We start from the raw sequence: 18,844 nt of genomic DNA on the forward strand, positions 1-18,844 counted from the left end.
TTACACATAGTTATATAAAAGTCAAATACATAATAAATTCTTAATTCTAGAGATATCTCAAAATCTCAATTTTTTAATTTAAAATACCTTTCATTTTTCACAGTACTATCACAACAAACAAGCCATTTACTAATTAACACATATAAGAAAAATATCAAATTACAAAACAACTTTCAATATCATTCGCATCGAATTCTATTTTTTCATAATTATCAACTACATGTTATTATATAATATATGTCGGCGCATATTCCACTCTATACAAGTGTCAGACACACTCACACAAAGCTGTGAGATTCATACCTCTATCAGTAGGACTTCTCAAATCAAGAACACATATGTTTCACTATCGCACATCTGTGTAGGATCTAATTAACCCTTTGGACTGGTACTTCAAAATTTGATAATTTGATAATTTCATGTGATATCATCATTTGCCTTTAAAACAACTGTGCGTTAAACTAGACACGTTTCTCTATCATAATGCAAAATATCAAAGTTTGGGAGATTCCCAAAGTGTCTGAAACTGATCATAAGGGTGAAAAACCGTTTTCCAGAAGTTGGGAACGTAGGGTATATTTTTTTATTATCATTATTTAGATTCTGTCATATAAATATTCGTTTTATGTTTTTATTTTTTCTTTATTTATTCATCTCTCAATGACAATATTTTTCTATATTTTCTAAATTCTTTCAATGATAACTAATGTATCATTTAACCAAATATATAGGAATAATACTTTTCATTTTCAAGTTCATGGTTTATACAACCCAGGTTATTTTTTCCTATGAATTGTAACTTCATATAAAATGATATACCCTTAAAGGACCATTCAGCTTTATTTGATGATTAACTAATCTTGATTATAGAGATAGCCTCTAAACCCATTCTATTTTCTATGAACATTTTAATGTCTAGCAATTTGGCTGAGAATCATAAGGTATTTAGGAAGATGTGTATATGGACCTTCGAATGCGCTCATCTGAAATGATGCTCAATAGAAATAAACTTTTTCGGTTTTTTTTACATAAATTTTTTACTGTGTAATGAGTTTGAAAATTTTTCCGACAGATGCAATGTATAAACTCGGAAGTGGCAGCATGCAAAGCTGCAACTATGACTTTTCTTTACTTCCAGAATCAATTTATGATCCATTCTTCAATACATTGCCTAATATGATCTACAAAAAAGTTGAAAACATTTGTTTTACATGTACATTTCAAAGGAAGTTCAACACATCAGAAAAAATCGATTTGACAAAGAAAAGAATACTTAGTGAGTCAATTGCAATAAAAAAGCCACAATTTATCAAATATTTAATCAAAATACTCTCAATTATGCTACCAAAAGCTAAAAATTTGAAATCATTACATTTCGTGAATATAGATATTCCTTTAGACCAACAAAGAATTCTATTTGATGCAATATCAAAATGCTCAACATTAGAACTATTATCATTCAAAAGAATTGAAATCTCGGACACTAATTTTCAATTACTTTTACGTAGAATCACTCCATATCAATATTCAAATTTATCTTTTACGTATTGCAGCATTACAGCAAATTCATTCCAACCAATTTGCGATTTTATACAGCAGCCACCACCTTCACCTGGCAAAAGATTCAAACTCAAAGTTTTAGAATTAGATAATTGTAATATTCCAGAATCAAACATCGAAAAGATACAGAACCTACTAGCAATGATCAATGGAGAAGAGGATGGCAAGAGTTTCTTAGAACCACAACGCGAATTTAATATAGAATCATCAACATTTGATGCAAACGAAGAAGAAAGTGATCCAACAATAGACAATGAGTCATTGAGCTCAGACTTTACATATAAACCTCCGCGAGCGTATTCTGTTGCCCACTCTATCAGGAGTTTAACGTTTAAAGACAGATTGAAAATTTCAAAAATTGATGACTTCGATTCTTCCAATTCAGATTCACAAGGAATCTTAGTTATTGATAACGATCGAGATGATTATCAACGTAGACGCGTACCCACAGAGTTTGACTTCGAAAAAGCTCGTTTAACTTATAATTAATTTGTATTTTTATTAAAATTGTTTTTAAGGCTTTATATTATAGAATAAATGAATTATATACTGTTGTGTATTTTTATAAGAATACTGTTTTTAATCGGAATATATTTCTATGTTACTCGGAATATTTGATTACGAACATTAGCCAATTCTTGCTTAAATAGTCCATATAACATTATCCATTAAAAGGTTTATTCCTCCAAGACGATATACCGTTGAATCATAAATGATGATAGTCATTATTTCAAAATTGAAAACCTTTATAAAAAATTGACAAAAAATTTATATCGGAATAATGAATGAACAACAAGATATGATAACGCTTAGACCTACTCCTTGTCAAAGCTCAAAGATGAGGAATCCATTAGGTGTAAGGAATAACTACAGACCTAAAATATATTCAGCTTCATCAACAAAGAAACTCAAACCCATAACACCTGCCGTTGGAGGTGGAATGGCCGCCGCATTTGTTGTTATTATCATTGTAATTATAATTCTTTATATTTGCAAACGAAAAAAGAAGCAAAAAATTAAGGCAGAAGAAGAGGCAAAAGAAGGTAAAAACTCAGAACCAGAACAACGTGATTATTACTCAAAAGATCCAAATCCGAATTCATTCGTGATAGATGAAAATAATAATAATAACGGTTATCCAAATCAATCAGAGTTACAAGACTTAAATCAAGATAACTATAATTACAACCAACCTGGGTATCCTACCCCGTATTACAATGATAATGGGAATAATAATATTCCGAATTATCAACAAGAAAGCAGAAGCAACCCGTATAATTAATTCGATGATGTTAATAGAATGGAATGTAGTTTCGTTGGACATTTACTCCATAATTCATTATATTTCAACATAATATATTATCTGTAAAAACAAATATACCGATGCATGTCATCTTTGATGTATGACATGTATTTTATTCCAATATTGTTTGTTTGTGATTTAAATATGATATTTGAAAAAAATAATTTTTTGCGATTTATTCAAAGCCAGTAGGGAAAATGATTGTGCGCCTAAGCTACTGGTGCAAGGATCTATTCCGAAATAGAAATCCAACAAACCAACTAAAAATTGATTAATGTCAAAACTGTTAAAAAAACGTTGAACGTTCGAATTCATATTTTCAATACTATGACCTATGCAAAATTAATCAAATTTGATGATTTGATTTATAATTTATTCAACCGCCGCGGTCAATTTTTGATAATATCGTAATGTTTAAGCCAAAACTGGAGAATATCGATCGTCAAATCACCATTATCACGGGACAAGTGAGCAGTATAAAGCTTCACACACAATTCAGTTTCTAATTGAGTGTATTTTGCAGTTGAAAACCGCTCTAATACTACGAATTTGACATCAATATCGTTCAATTTTGAGAGTATTGAGACACTTAATTAGAAATTTAAAACTACAAATCTAATTTGTCACCCTGATATGGGATGATACCTATTCAGTCAATTTGAATAAAATTCTCAATTTTTTGTCCTGAAAAATGGTTGGCGTTCTGAATTAATTACATCAGAACCTTTTAAACGAATAAGATAAAGTTAAAAGTAACAACAGAATGATAATTTTATTCGAAATGAAATGATAAAAAATTAATGAACATTAACTAAATTAGAAATCTTGAGAAAATCGAGGTAATACTCGACGTCATTCATCGGCGCGTCATCCGTTTCCGTTGTAGATGAAGCAGAAAAATTATGATTTTTCAGATATTGAAGCCTATTCTTGATATTATTTACGGATCGGCCAGGTAGGAATTGCTTTAATTTAACCCAATTGGTGCCAATTTCCTCGAATCTCTTTAATAAAATTCTATCTTCTGAATCAGTCCACTTTTCATGGGATAGTGAAGGGTCAACATAGTTTTTCCATCTTTCACGACATTGGCGGGCTGTCCATTTTCCTAGTTTCTTAGCAATTTCATTCCAATCTGTGAATTTTGACTCTTGAACGGCCTTCAGGAGCATTTCATCATCGTTCTTATTGAATGTTCTTTTGATTCTCGTCTCACGAGGTAATGATTTCGCAGAGGAACCTTTCAGCCTCATCGAAAGATCTGTAATAAAAAAATTTGTCGTTGTATTGTATGAAAACCGGTTTTTCAAGTTGAATTGCTATTTCGAAAATTTGGATTGAAAACAATAAACTAGAGACATTAATATTATTTGAGACAATAGAAATTGAGAGGTTTACATCATTTATTTCTGGATTTGTAATCAACCACAAGTGTTTTTATCAGAAAAATGTTCCTAGAGATAAACTGTCTCTACATGAAGTATAAACAAGCCGTTATTTTGTCAATATATTTGAGACTCCATTTAATTTTTTAATATTATAGGACAGCACAATCATGCATAATTAACATTTTTAGCCAGATTAAAACTTTTTTCAAATAAACAACAATTTCAATTCCAGATATCTACAAAAGTAAAGGCAACGAAAGATAATATAATTATCAGTATATTTTTGTTAATATTTTATCAACAAATTAGATGGAAATTAAATCTCAACACAAAATCGTCAAATTATCGAATTCAAATTAAAATGATCGGATAATGCCAGCCCATCGTGAAACTCATTGCCCAACTAATCAAAATAAATTATTTTCTCAAATCATGGACTTCATTTTTCGGTCTGTCAGATTGCTCATCTTGACAAATATCTGTAACCATATTACACTATGAAAAACCGTTGGGTTTCATCTTTACTATTTGAAACAATTGTTATCCAGTAATGATTAAGAAATTTTTGCTAGATTATGAAATAATTTTACCATGTTTTACATTAAAAGTTTAAATAAGTTATATGTATTAAGAAGACATTTGTATTTTGAATGAATGCGGTCAAGTTATACTTTTTGATTTGATTTGAATTTCATTTCAGATCATGATAATCTTCATCTAATTTAATTCTCTATCTCATTTTTATCACAAAATTCAGCGATATGGTTTGCGATGTTATTGGAGCTCAATTCATAAACCAATATAATTATTATTAATATTAAGAACTCTCAGAAACATATTTCAATGATGAAGTCTATAAGCTATTATTTCAGCTAAATATGAATTCAATAATGCTGAATTAATCTCCCAAAATGGAGAAACCAGTATAATAAACTATTTTATCGTCAAGAATGCAAAGATACATGTAGTGATAAATATTATACCACTTTAATCTTTAGAATGCATCTTAAGTGATTTGAATAACTAATTAACACACCTTAATTATCCGAAAGACTTTCTATTTTGATACATTTGGTCATTTAAGTTGGCTACTCTAAGGTAATTAAAATAGAACACTAATCTGTTTTTCATATATTATTGAGCTTGAACTATTCATGACATTGTCATGAATCAATTAATAAGATTGTTAGATACACAAAGATTGAAATTATACATATCAGTTTCATATCCAATTTTCCAAAATGTATTGGATTACATATTTTTCAATGCTGAAGTCCTACGCATGCATACTTATGAGGTCGAATTGCCATGCTAAGCACCATCAATAGGATAATCGGAAAAGAATAGAATTTGCTTTTCTATATTCTTCTCCAAAATCAGATCCTCCAGAAAAAAAATTTTATTGAAAAATGGATCAACTTATTTCTGAGCTATCCTCACTCTCAAAGCAAGGCAGATTAATGCCTGCTGAAGAGATTCTTACTGGAAAGCTCGCCAACTTCGAAGAAATAGTTTCGAAGGCAAATATTAATGAAAAAGATGTTGAAACCATTGAAAATGTTCTTATTTCACTTCTGAATGTCAATAATGGCGATCTTAGTTACCATTGTTCCATTAGGATTGCAGTTTGCTTAACCACAATATACTCTACGCAAAAATCACCAAAATTATGGAATTTAATCACAACAACAAGCAAAAATCCCACAGTATCCAAATTATATGCTTCATATTATGTCATTAAACGTATAGGACATTCTTCTAAATCAATGCTTGCCGGACTTATTAAAAGCATTTTATCATTAGTAAAGAGTGACGAGAAATTCTATCATCCGGTAATGTTTCTTATTAGGTCATGTTACCATATTTCACCAGTAGATCTCAAACCATACGATGAAAAAATTTTATCAATCGCTAAGTCATCATTATTGTTACAACACGAACATATTCGGTTAGCAGCAATTAAATTATTACGAACCTTAATAAAATATAATGCCCAATTAGTTCATAAAGTTTTACCAATAATAGATTCAATACTTGGACATGCAAACAACTCACCATTCATCGATGATGAAGTATCTTATCTTATTGCAAATATCGCCGCTCTTCCATTACTTAAGCAAAACAATACAGTCGAAGTTAAAGAGTTTACCATTGGAAAGCAACAAACACAAGCATCAGATTTCACAGAAACATTTCATATATTTACAAAATACATCAAGAATTTTACTTCAGTTTTCAGACATTTTTTGGATATCATTTCACCTCAATTTTTATACGATAACATCAACATAATCTTTGACTTTGTAAGAAAGAATCAACTATACGACCTAAGCCAAATCCTTTCTTTGTTTGGACATGATGTCAGATCAAATCTTTTCACACAAATTGCAGCTGAGAGGCCACCAACAGCATCACAGCTTCATTGCTTAAGATTTTTAGCATCGGACAAGGCTATGGCCCATGAAGCCGCTGCTGTAAGTTTACAATTATCTTCAAGTGACCAAGAAGACGCCAGATTCTCATGTTGCCAGTACATAACAATTTTATCAAACGAATACCCTGATATTGCCGCTATGTATTTGGAAACAGCTGCTTTATTTTTGGGATTTCCACCTGATGATGATCCACAGATCGCTGCTGATCTAAGAGGCTTCTCTTTATTAGCAGCAAATATTATTGGTTCTTCAAAAGATCCAGAATCAACTTGTTTGCCAGTTGAAAATAATATCATCGCATTTCTTAAACGAAGTTTGACTGCAAACAATGTTTTTGCGCCAGATTATCAGGCATGCTTTAGGTTACTAGCAGTTTTACCTTCGAAATACGTAGATTTAGAGTTAGTTGGCAAACAATTAACAATGGCAACGAAATACGTCACAGAACATGCCTCAGAAATGGCCTCTCGACCAAATAAAGATCTAGTCAGACTGATTTCTGCAGCTATTGCTCAACATCCGAAGATACCCGGTGCAATTAAGTTCGCTGATGCAGCATCGAACGCAGAACAAGGTTTAACAAGTACATCTATAGTTGGAATTGTTACTGCTTTAGTCGGAATGAAAGAAAAAGATTCATTGAAAATATTATTGAAGTTAATGCCAAGAATTCTTAAAGAAACACCTCCAGAATCATATGTAAAGACACTATTAGTGCAACCAATGCCTCCAATGACAGAATTACTTTTCTATTCTGTTTCATCTGTACAACAGAACGGTCCTTTATACATGAGGATCACTGGACAATCCATGTCCATCAGAATCTGTGAAATGATGCCAGAAATTATGTCAATTTTCTCGAAAGAAGAAATAACTCAGTTTTTGACATATTTAATCCATTCTTCGACCAATTATTACATGTCGCATTTGTTAATACTCAAGTTATGTCTCTCAGAAAAGATTGTTTTGCTTCCATCTAACTTACATAGCTTGATTTTAGATACATTGAATGATTCCTTTACTGATATCGAAAGAATGAGAGTATCATCCGAAATTGTCGCTATTTTCTGCGCCAGATTCGGTTCTTTCGACGAGATCTCAAAAATTATTTCAAAATTCAGAGGAAACGGAAAATGTTTAGTATTAGCTGCACTTTTCAGACATGTCCAAATGACCGATAACGATATCGTTAAGGCCATGCATGACTTAGACGAAATTGTAAAGTCAAATCACTCCGAACAAACAGCTTTGTTCAGTTTAATATCTCTCTACGACAGCTGCTGCCAGAGATTAACTGCCATGCCGCTTACTGGAACACAACTCCGTATTTTGATGTCAAAATTGCATTCTCTTTCTAGTTTATCGCCGTATACGTTATTTTTCTTGGCCGGAGCTTATTCAAAGCTATTACCAGTCTTAACTCCCCAAAATAACAAGTATGACATTGAAGATTTACGATTAATTTCTCAGATGTTGTCAGAATGCGGTTTACCATACTCGAAACAGATATTCTATCATTTAGTCAGGAACTATTTGGCATTCTACAACACATTGAAGCCTAATTTCTCCATTTCTTATCCAGATAAAAAAGGAACTTCAATTTCTTTGGAATTGGCCGCTTGTGGAGCTTTGGCCGACCAAATAAAGATTCAAAAACTTGAAGGAGACTATTTCAGTTTTATTTCACGTAGTTTCCTTCTTCTCCAAAAGAGAGATGATTCAAGACCAGAAGAATTCATTTTGGCTGTCTCTTCCGACGAAAATCACACAACAGAATGGGTAAAAATTGTCAAAACCGTTCTTTCAAGTAACGCTCTCCCTGGATTCCAAAACGCAACGATAGAACCGATGCCACAAGTCAAAGCGGTTTGTCTCAAAATTTGTCAGAATTTGTTAAACCAAATAAACGAACCTGGCGAATTATTGGATGATTTAGTGACATCAGCAACTAGATCCATCGAAACTAAAATAGAGAGAATTGTCAAAAACGGATTCCCTGTTTTAGTTAAGATTATTGAGAAATTTGACGGCCAAAAATGTCTTGATTTATATGAACCACAAATTATCTCAAATGTCAAAAACTCTTTCTCTGTTTTATCAGACTCAAAACAGTTCTTGTTGGCTGTTTTATCTCATTGCATGAAGAAATGCCAGAGAAATGAGGAAATTAATAACTTTTTGACAGAGTTTACAAACGGTTTGACAAATTGTGACATAAATCCATCGTCTATTTGCATCGCGGCAACTTTCTTTAAGTTGTTGAGATTGATGGATAAAAGTGACATTGATGTAAACTTAAACCGTTTTTGTAAACCATTGGGAGATGTTTACAAATCAATGACAGAGATTTTTGCGAAAGAAGATTGGATGATGATTTCTGATTTCAGAGGAAATTACGAAAAATCTTTGTCAGAAATTCTATCGTCTGTGGCCTGGCTAACTAAGAAATGTGAAGTGAACACGAATGACTTTGTTGCCTTTTTAGTTAAAGAAATGAAATGCGGTGAAGAATGGCTAGAAACAAGTTCATTTACAGCATTAAGTGTTTTGATAAAATACGAAAAAGAAGAAATCGAAGAAGATTTGATTTTATCCGCTTTAACCGCTGTTGAAAATTCTCCTCTTTTGGAGCAGTTCACGATCAACTGTTCTCACAGAAAATTACAGTCCAAGGCTTGGAATAAAATGGCGGACTTAGTTTTCGCAAAAACTTTCTCAAAAGAAGCTGCTGCATTTTTGTTAAATTCTGGAACAAAAAGTGACATTTACGATAAAAGTGACATCATAGCAACTAGTGCCATTTTACATAATTGTCCTGAATTGTTCTACATGATGTTTTCGAAGTCAAACACTTCTTCTTTCAAAGTTTTTGATTTAATTCTGAAAACTCAAAATTTGAATAGAACACAAAAAGGTGACATCATCAGAAGTGCCTTGTCAAAGATTGACGAATTAGATAGAGAAGATATTTGCGAATTTTGCTGGACAACATTCAAGAAAGGTGGAATGACAACGATTTCAACAAATTTGATAAATAATCCAAAAATTGGAACATTTTTGTTTAGTTTTAACAACTTGAAACAAATTGAAGATTTAGTTGTCAGTGATCCAGCAAATAGTACTGTTTATATGCAGTTTATTAGATTAGGAATTGAGAAATCTTTATATCTTTCTGAAGAATTGTTGGAAGAAACAGTAAAAATAGCTGTAAGGGCAATTTCTCTTTTGGGAAATGATCCTCAGAAAGGAGGAGACATAACTGCAACAGCTGTTCAATTGTTTAAAGATGTAAAAGCCAAATCTGAGAAAGCAGCTGAGAAAGGATTTAAGTCTGTAAACGACAGAGAAAAACAAGTTGCAGTTGGAAATACAGAAAGTGCAATTTCTAAGAGTGCTACAAAGAAGAAAGTTAGAACATTAAGAACTTTCTCAAGTGCCGTAAGAAAGACTCAGGATGAAGAATGGCAATCTCTTGATTAAAAAAAATATTTTTTGTTTCTTATTAAATTAATAAAAAATCTATTTTTATTTGTACATTGCAGAATCTGATTTGATTCATTTAGAACAAGTGATTTTGTAGTTAATTTTTTTCTAAATCTTAGTGCCTGACTATATTCTAACATATTTTGATATCAACATTGTTCTTTTTTGACAGTCTTCAACCATAATGTGATACTATCAATTATAATGATATGTTGTAAATAATACGCAGTGAGGATTGATTTACAGAAAAATTCAAATTGAGATTTTTGCAAAATATAGGTCTACTCTGAAAGTTGATGCGCTTCTGAGGCTTAAATAGGGAAGTGTTTGATCTGGAGCTGAAAATACTCTAGGTTTATTGAAGAATTCACAATAAATTTCCTTTAAATCCCTTATTTTTACAATATCCTATTACACTCAGCTTTACCACTGCTATTGAATCATCACCTATCTATGAACATCATCATAATTCATTAATTAAATATGGAATTTTTGTGATCATTGCTTATCCCTTTAATAAATTGGGATTTTTATACCAATTAATTCAAAAAATATTTTAGTGTTAAAAATCTAATAAATTACTTTTAAATTTTTTAATGTCTGATCAGAACACTAATCATAGTAAATACAATGAATTGAAAAGTATGTGCAAACGCCACATTGATACATACAATGTGTTATATCAGTTAAAAACGCCATATAATGAAGATCTAATTTCGATTTACAAAGTGATCAAAACAAATTTGATTGATTCAATGAAAATTCTCCCCTGTAATATTGTAAAAGGAATTTTAGACATAATTCCATATAATAAACGCTATGCGAAAACATATTTGGAACTTGCCAAAATCATCGTTGACGAATATCATGTTAAGAATGTAACAAGTATTCCATTTATTTCTAACTTCCTGTTTTATAAAAAATATGGCATTAAATTACATTGTTTTGAGGAATATGAAAGAGAAGATATTGATAATCTAGATAAACTAGAAGAAAATACAATTTACAGAGCAATTATGTATGATGCAATAGAAACATTCATCTATTTCATAGAAAGAGAAGGATTTAAAAAAGATCAAAAGCATTATCGCAAATTACTTTATTTATGTTGTTATCATGGAGCAATTAATTGTTTCAAGTATTTAAGAAAGAATTTTAACCTAGAAATCACTCATTATTGTCTAGAATCTTCGTTTTTAGGCAGAAATCCAGAGATTGTGTGTGAATGTTTGAAATATCAGAAACCAAATGATCAATGCATGGTAAATGCAATTATTTCACATAACATTGATTTTGTTAAATTATTGATGAACGAATACCATTTAGATATCGATTTATATGAATGCGGACATTATAATAATATTGAATCATTATTATATTATTATGAAAAAACTAATGATTATAACAAATGCTTTATTAATTCATCAATATTTGATATTCCATCGCTAAGCGAATATTTCTTTTTACTTGGTGCAAATGTCAATGCAAAGGATCATGAAGGTGAAACAGCTCTTCATTTAGCAGCACGTTTTAATTGCCGTGAAACAACCGAACTTATTATTTCATTTGGTGCAAATGTCAATGAAGAGAATAAAGATGGAGCAACCCCTCTTAATATTGCAGCAGAATTTGATAGTCCAGATGCAGCCAAGATTCTTCTTTCTCATAATGCAAATGATGGAGAAGCTTTTTATATTGCAGCATCAAACAATAGTAAAGCAGTAATTGAACTTTTTCTTTTACATGGCGCAAATGTCAATGGAAAAGATAATACTGGGAATACAGCTCTTCATATTGCAGCTATTGCTCCCAGTAATGAAGCTGCTGAGTTTCTTCTTCTGAATGGAGCAAATCCCAATGAAAAAGATAAATATGGACAAACAGCTCTTCATATAGCGGCCGAGTATAATCGTAAAGAAATAGTTGAAATTCTTCTTTCACATGGAGCAAATGTCAATGAAAAAGATAGAAATGGACAAACGCCTCTACATACTGCCATATACAATCTAAATAGAAAAATATGTGAAATGCTTCTTTCACATGGTGCAAAAGTCAATGAAAAAGATAAAGATGGAAACACTGTTCTTCAAATTGCAAAACGTTGTCAGTATCAAGATATATCTGAGGTGTTTCATTCATATGGTGTAAGTAAGTGAAATTACATTTATTTGGTAAGAGTGAATATGATCAAATTTAAATCATTAGGTATTGAAATTTAACGCTTATTCTTTTTATTATGCCTTAATTCTATCAGCATCCAGCGACTAAGAAATGAAATAGTAAATTCTATCCAAAAGAAACATAAAACGGACTGGATTGGACAGAAAAATCGGACTTTGTGATAAATTCATGAATTGTATTGAGTCATCTCATAAAAATTGATTTTATATAGAAATCTAATATTTATTTTAAGGATACCCTTACATTGCGTAGTTAGAAAGAGAATATGATATTGTCATGATTGCTAAAGTTTTAGGCTCCAGAAATGAATATACATCAAACTGAAACAATTGATAAATTGAATGAACTTTTGAGAGGTTCTCAAATAAAAAAAATTATCTAATTTTTTACAATATTACTATTATTTTATCCACATATGTATATATAGTAATTTGAGAAAACTTTTAGGAAAAAATAAGTTTAATAAAAATCTGAATTTTACTTGTTGTGGGATTGTTATTAATTGACACTCCAGACGTATTACTAATAGTTATGCGTATGCAATTAAAGTATTTCTGATGGACAAAATGTGAGATTTATATCAGATAATTCATTTCTACTATTAAGTTATTCATTTATGAGTTTGCACTTATTCGCACTAAATAAATAACTATTAAAAATTGTTTTAATTAATTGACACCATATAATAGAGTGAATTTTGTTTGATCAAACAACAATAGATGATAAATATAAAGCCAAGAAACTTGCTATTAATATGCTCTACTTGCTATTTCAATGTAAGTATGATATTTTCTAAATGTTTCGTTCAGATAACTTAGATATATTAGTCAAAATTTGAAATTTTAATAGCACATATATTAAAAATAATTATTAAAAAAAAAAAAAAAAAAAAGGTAGTGGGGCCTCCAGGCACTTCGTGCCCTCTAGCCCTGAAGATGTTTAGTATAATGAAGTTTTTTTTTTCTTGGGATGGCCTTCCAGGCACTTCGTGCCCTCTAGCCCATAAAAAGTTTAGTATAAATGAAGTTTTTATTCGGAAAATTGTTAGTCTTCTGGGTCGAAAACATTATATAATGTTTCACTTTTCACAAATTATATATGTTTTCATGCTTTGTCACTTTTCTGTCACTTTTCGGGTAAAAACATTTTTATTATTATATATAAATGAATTTTACAAAACCACCGTTACCGTTCTTTGGAAATAAGAGTAAATGTAAAGATATTATATTGAGAGAACTTAAGAAACTACCGAATGGTCTAACATTTGTAGATTTGTTCGGTGGAAGTTTCTATATATCCCATTTATGTCATACAATATTCCCAGACTCAAAGATTATATGCAATGACTTCGACAACTATATGGACCGTCTCAAAACTATACCAGACACAAACAATATATTGAAAGAGTTAAAAGAAAAGATACCTATAGGTAAGATGGAACGTATACCATTAGATAAGAAAATATTGTGAGAGAGGTTTTGAAAAAAGCAGAATATATAGACTGGAATAGTATATCTGCTAGACTATATATAGTGGTGCTATAAGAGTTCATGACATTGAAACACTTATGTCAAAAGTTTTATATCTTAACTATACAAATGTTTTCAAAGATGACATAGAAAATATATTGAGGGTATAGAGTTTGTGAGATGTTATTGGACAGAGTTGTATGAAAAATATAAAGACAAGGAAAATGTTTTCTTTATAGTGGACCCGCCGTTCTATAACACATGGGATTTTCAATACCAAGTAGACTGGACTTTGAGAGACTCTTTAGAAACTTTAGACGTTTTACATAACCATCCATGCTTTTACTTTACATCCGATAAAAGTGGTTTGGAAACCGTTATGAGATGGTTAGAGGACATACATGACTATGAGTTTAGATATGACAAGATAGATATGAGAGAGGTCCTATAAACCGGAGAAAGTGTCATAACAAAGAAATTTTATTAGTAAGTAAATGTGGTTTGAAATAGGACTACTTGTTTTAGGTTTTTTCCATTGTGTCATTTATTTATTTGACGTGGCAGAAAAGTACAGAGAATATGAAGATGAACCAATGCCTGCAAATGTTCAGTATATGTACTCGTAAGAGATATTTTTATCTAATATTAAATGGACGCACAGAACTTAGCGAATGCACAGCAACCTGGACAACCAAACCCAGAGAATATTCCAAATGAAGTTAGAATACAAACTGCAATGGCAAACTATGGTCAAGTGCCAACAGATGTACAAATGCAAACTGCCATGTCAAATGACGCTGCGTTAGGTTTGCCACCATGGTATGCAAATATGAGATGGAAAGAGTTTTATACAAACCCTGAAGTGGGATATAAACAACTTTATGCAGATGACGCGAACACAGGAGTTGACCCAGAATATGTTTTCTACCAGAGGAGAAACAGAATGTATGAGCTCCAGTTAAAGAATGCTATGGAACTCAACAGGAAACGTAAGAGACTAGGTGGACATTAGATTTTTACATATAGTAAAATGGGTTTCTTCAGTAGTATTGGAAACTTCTTCAGAAGAGTTGGAAGAGGTATATGGAATGGAATAAAAACCGTAGGAAGAGGAATTTGGAACGGTGTCAAAAATATTGGTAAAAGGGTAGGTCAGTTTGTTGGTATTATACCTAAAGACCCTGAACCAGAAGAGCAAGCTCCTGTTATACAACAGCCTGAACCTGCACCACAGTCTAGTTGGCAACCAAATCCAACACCACAACCGGTATATATAAAAATTATATTTTTACCGTTCGATAGTAGTTGTATATGAAACTAAGTTCTAAGTAAAACGCATGGTATAATGGAATTATTCTTTTTCTTCCATCTGTAGTAAACCATACTTGAAAGTCTGAAATACTTCCACTTGGTGGTTCGTATAACTTTGTAGGTTTTTCGTAAAAGTCATTTGCCAAGCATAAGAAAGAGTTTTGGGCGCCAGAAAATGAAGCATGAACAATAATAGCATCTTGGTCGAAAACATTTTCATATGTTCCATTAGGGTTTTCGACTTCATAAAAGTCTGGGTGTACTGGATATGCTGCAGGCTGATTTAACATCCTCATAAATCTATACCATGCCAAGTTGTTATATTTTGTAGAAATATAAACGTTTCTCCAAGGTCTTCTATTTTATTGATTTTAACAGTTGCATTTTTCCTGTCATAAATAATATCGAGATGGTATTCTCCTTCGTCAATGTTATACTGGTTTGCATATTCGATATAGATATCGTTTATTTTTTCTTGAAAAGCTTGAAGAGTTGTTTCTAAGTTTACAAGCAAACTAACTTGTAAAAGTTTTCCCTGTTCAAATTTCTCATACATACGTTTTTCTTTGTTTAGTATCGAACTTCAAAACCGACCGTAAATGGGAAACCATGTATGGCTTCTGAAATGAACTTCATTCTACGAAAGCCAATAGCTTTTGTGACGGATGGGTCTCTTAACCATCTTAATGGGTAGTACAAACGATAGCCTTCATGCTTTACGGTCTCTGTCTCAAACTTTTGACCGACATTAGTAAAAAGTTCATCTAATGGTTTAGTTGTAGCAACTCTTGAATTTTCTTTTCTATTGAAAGCATATTTTATCTAGAATAAAAATGTCGAAAGATATTGCTTCCATGAGAGAAATACAACACAACCGACAACTCATTATGCAAGCTCTAAATAAGAACACAACAAACTTTTCAAACTATTCTAAGATATCTGAGTCATTGAAAGAAGGAAACTTAAAACTGACATTAAACCCAATGACAGATGAGTTTCTGTTTCAAGACAAGAAGAACAATACTGTCTGTATAAATCCAACAAAAGGAACTTTAAACGAGAAACCTATAAATGAACTTCTTTTGAAAGCAGATGTTGACAACAAAGCTGACAAAGAATATGTAGACGATGCAATAGCAAAAGAAGAAGAAAGAGCTAACAATGCTTATGCAACAAAAGAACATACTCATCCTGAACTAGCAGACAAAACATATGTTGACAATAAAATGTCAAGTGAAGTGACAAGAGCTGAAAACGAATATTCTAAAAAGACTCATATACATTCTATATCTGAATAACAGACTTAAACGTTAGCCTTGAAAGAAAGCGGATGAGGAATGTGTGGCTAGTGCGTTAGAGAAGAAAGCAGATAAGGAATATGTGGATGAAAAAGATAAAGAAATTATAGAAAGGGCTGAATGGTATCATGAATGGACATCGAAGATATTTAAAAACTAAAGCCGATACAGGATGGGTTTCAGGATGTTTAGACCTTAAAGCAGATAAAACTTATGTTAACGATGAGTTAGAGAAGAAAGCAAATAAGACTCATACACATACAAGTTTTACAACTTTTACAGCAGACGACATAATATTGAACTTTGACCTTGGTTCAAGTGCACCATTAGAAAATCCAAGTACAAGCGTAAAAGATACACTAAACAGTTTAGATAACAGTTGCAGGAACATTGAAAGTCATGCCAGAAACTTTGAAGCACATGAACTACCCCGCAATGTTAGATAAGAAAGCAGACAAAACAGAGCTTCAAACATTAAAGACAGAAATGCTTCAAACATTATATCCTATAGGCTCTATTTATACGTCAATGAACTCTACCAGACCAGAAACAGTTCTGGGTTTTGAACTTGGACTCAAATAGTCGACAGGTTTTTGTATTGTGCAAACTCTTCAAGGAAACAGGTGGAAGTAAAACGATTTCAGGTGAAAATTTACCTGCACACAGTCACTACATAGATTTAAGTACATCTCAAGCAGGTTGGCATAAGCATAGATATTGTGGATTGGTCAGCAATGACAAAAGGTAAAGGATATGAGTTAAAGACAACGTTAAGTTTGCTATAAATTGTTACTGGAGTAACACTGAGGGAGGAGGAAACCATACACATCACGTTTCAGGATATACGCAAACAACGGGACAAAGTAAAGAATACATGCCACCTTACATGACAGTTTACGCATGGTATAGAAATGCTTAGTCGTCATTTTCAACTTCTTTAGCATATTCGTCAGGAGTTGTCTTATATTTGTTAGGAACTGTCTTTGAAAGTATACCACCTTGAACTTTGACAAGTTTGAAACGAGGTCTGACAATAGTAGTTTTATCTTCTGCTTGCAGTCTGTACATTTTGCCATGTTTGCCTAAAACTTCATAATATTCTCTTGTATACTTTCTTCTATTTTTACGAACACGAATGTGAGTACCTGTCGGGTTCCCATTGTTGTCATAGTCAATAGTATTTTCATATGGGTCGCGTTTAGGTATTTCTATTTTTACTTTGTCACCTTTCTTAAGTTTGAAGCCCGGCATTCTTTCTTGTTTGTCTCTTTTGACTAAATTATTAAATATATAGTCTTTCTCTAAGTCAGGGTTGTTTTTCATTTCTTCGGGGAGTGGTTTCCCAAACCTTTTTGTTTACGGCTATTGTAAATATTTAAAACTTGTCTCACTTTGGGCCATGGAGAAGTGTCTATACTTGTCGTCATATGACATTTTCATTTGCTTCACCACCTTGTGGTTGGTTTAAGTCTCTTAACATTTTTATACAACCGTCAATGACACCAAGAGCAGAATGGTTTTGGTCGACAATGAAATATTGGTTTACATTTTTTGAACGCAGATAGTTTTTTACATCATCTGATTTGAAAGAACTTTCAAAGTCAGTGTCAGTTTTGTTGGATGGTATTTGTCAACGAATATTGTCAAAGCAGTTTTCACATCTAAAATATTTTTGGACCATAATGGTATGGCTTCACAGTATCTTGTGTTTTGACCAACAATTATTAGCCAGTATGGTGGTCCATTTCTCTATACCTCGGAATGTTTCCAAGATATCCATAAACCAAGCATTTGGTGTTGAACTAAAGATTTTTATCATGAGTGCTTTCTTTGTCGCTTTAGAAACATAGGGGTCCTTTGTTGGATTCGTCATTTTTTATCCTATAAGAAATGGGTTTATTTGGCGCATTAGCAGGAGTTGCATCCAGATTTTTGCCCGCAGTTGGAACAATAGCCAGAGGTGTATTTGGAGTTGGAAGGAAGATTTTGAGTACATTAGGTATACTTAAAGAGAAAGCACAACCTATTATACAAACTGTACAGAAAGGTTGGGATGTAGCACGAGATGCAGCAAATCTTATTCCAAATCCTGAAACAAGAGGAAAGTTCAAGGTGGATGGACAATGTAGGAAGACAACAGAGAAACTATTATAACAAAGCAAATGACTACTATAACCAAGCAGGACACTATATGGACCAAGGTGAAAGATTCTTTAACAGAGGATATAACCATGCACAACAATGGTAAACAATAACCAACCTCAACCGCCTCAAACGTGGGGAATGTAAAATTTTTTACTGAGATGAAATGAACAATACAGCATTGAGACAAATGGGTTCAAGATGGATTTGTCGGCTTCCAGCAGTTACACAACGTGTTTGTCAAGTTCTTCCTATACCTCAGGAAGTTTTTAGA

General features: G+C 32.0%; 7 protein-coding genes and 2 pseudogenes across 9 annotated transcripts, besides 1 other annotated feature; 7 read left to right on the forward strand and 2 right to left on the reverse strand.

Moving 5' to 3' along the window:
• Window positions 1-1,047: 1,047 nt before the first annotated feature.
• Window positions 1,048-2,113, forward strand: TVAGG3_0668430 (RNI-like family; the record flags this gene model as incomplete). Its single annotated transcript, XM_001302164.1, has 1 exon — window positions 1,048-2,049. One exon carries the CDS (start codon window positions 1,048-1,050, stop codon window positions 2,047-2,049), a length of 1,002 nt encoding a protein of 333 aa, XP_001302165.1.
• A 228-nt stretch (window positions 2,114-2,341) lies between these two features.
• Window positions 2,342-2,842, forward strand: TVAGG3_0668440 (uncharacterized protein; the record flags this gene model as incomplete). Its single annotated transcript, XM_001302165.1, has 1 exon — window positions 2,342-2,842. The coding sequence occupies one exon, from the start codon at window positions 2,342-2,344 to the stop codon at window positions 2,840-2,842; it is 501 nt and encodes a 166-aa protein (XP_001302166.1).
• Window positions 2,843-3,568: 726 nt separating this feature from the next.
• Window positions 3,569-4,131, reverse strand: TVAGG3_0668450 (RNA polymerase II transcription regulator recruiting protein; the record flags this gene model as incomplete). The annotated part of the gene is made up of 1 exon (XM_001302166.1): window positions 3,661-4,116. One exon carries the CDS (start codon window positions 4,114-4,116, stop codon window positions 3,661-3,663), a length of 456 nt encoding a protein of 151 aa, XP_001302167.1.
• A 1,524-nt stretch (window positions 4,132-5,655) lies between these two features.
• Window positions 5,656-10,216, forward strand: TVAGG3_0668460 (armadillo (ARM) repeat-containing protein family; the record flags this gene model as incomplete). The annotated part of the gene is made up of 1 exon (XM_001302167.1): window positions 5,661-10,166. One exon carries the CDS (start codon window positions 5,661-5,663, stop codon window positions 10,164-10,166), a length of 4,506 nt encoding a protein of 1,501 aa, XP_001302168.1.
• Window positions 10,217-10,765: 549 nt separating this feature from the next.
• On the forward strand, window positions 10,766-12,503 carry TVAGG3_0668470 (ankyrin repeat and SOCS box-containing protein 4 family; the record flags this gene model as incomplete). Its single annotated transcript, XM_001302168.1, has 1 exon — window positions 10,766-12,325. The coding sequence occupies one exon, from the start codon at window positions 10,766-10,768 to the stop codon at window positions 12,323-12,325; it is 1,560 nt and encodes a 519-aa protein (XP_001302169.1).
• Window positions 12,504-13,222: 719 nt separating this feature from the next.
• Window positions 13,223-18,844: part of a mobile genetic element that runs on past the window's edge.
• TVAGG3_0668490 (uncharacterized protein) lies at window positions 14,469-14,831 on the forward strand (the record flags this gene model as incomplete). Its single annotated transcript, XM_001302169.2, has 1 exon — window positions 14,469-14,831. The coding sequence occupies one exon, from the start codon at window positions 14,469-14,471 to the stop codon at window positions 14,829-14,831; it is 363 nt and encodes a 120-aa protein (XP_001302170.2).
• Window positions 15,100-15,686, reverse strand: TVAGG3_0668500 (annotated as a pseudogene). The gene has a single exon. A coding segment is annotated over exon 1 (587 nt).
• On the forward strand, window positions 16,018-16,342 carry TVAGG3_0668510 (phage tail repeat-like family; the record flags this gene model as incomplete). Its single annotated transcript, XM_051242312.1, has 1 exon — window positions 16,018-16,342. A coding segment is annotated over one exon (325 nt), but the record flags the coding sequence as incomplete, so codon positions are not given.
• On the forward strand, window positions 16,357-17,177 carry TVAGG3_0668520 (annotated as a pseudogene). Its single transcript has one exon. A coding segment is annotated over exon 1 (821 nt).

Source organism: Trichomonas vaginalis, chromosome III (genome assembly GCF_026262505.1).
Source record: "Trichomonas vaginalis G3 chromosome III, whole genome shotgun sequence".
NCBI classification, from domain to species: Eukaryota; Parabasalia; order Trichomonadida; family Trichomonadidae; genus Trichomonas; species Trichomonas vaginalis.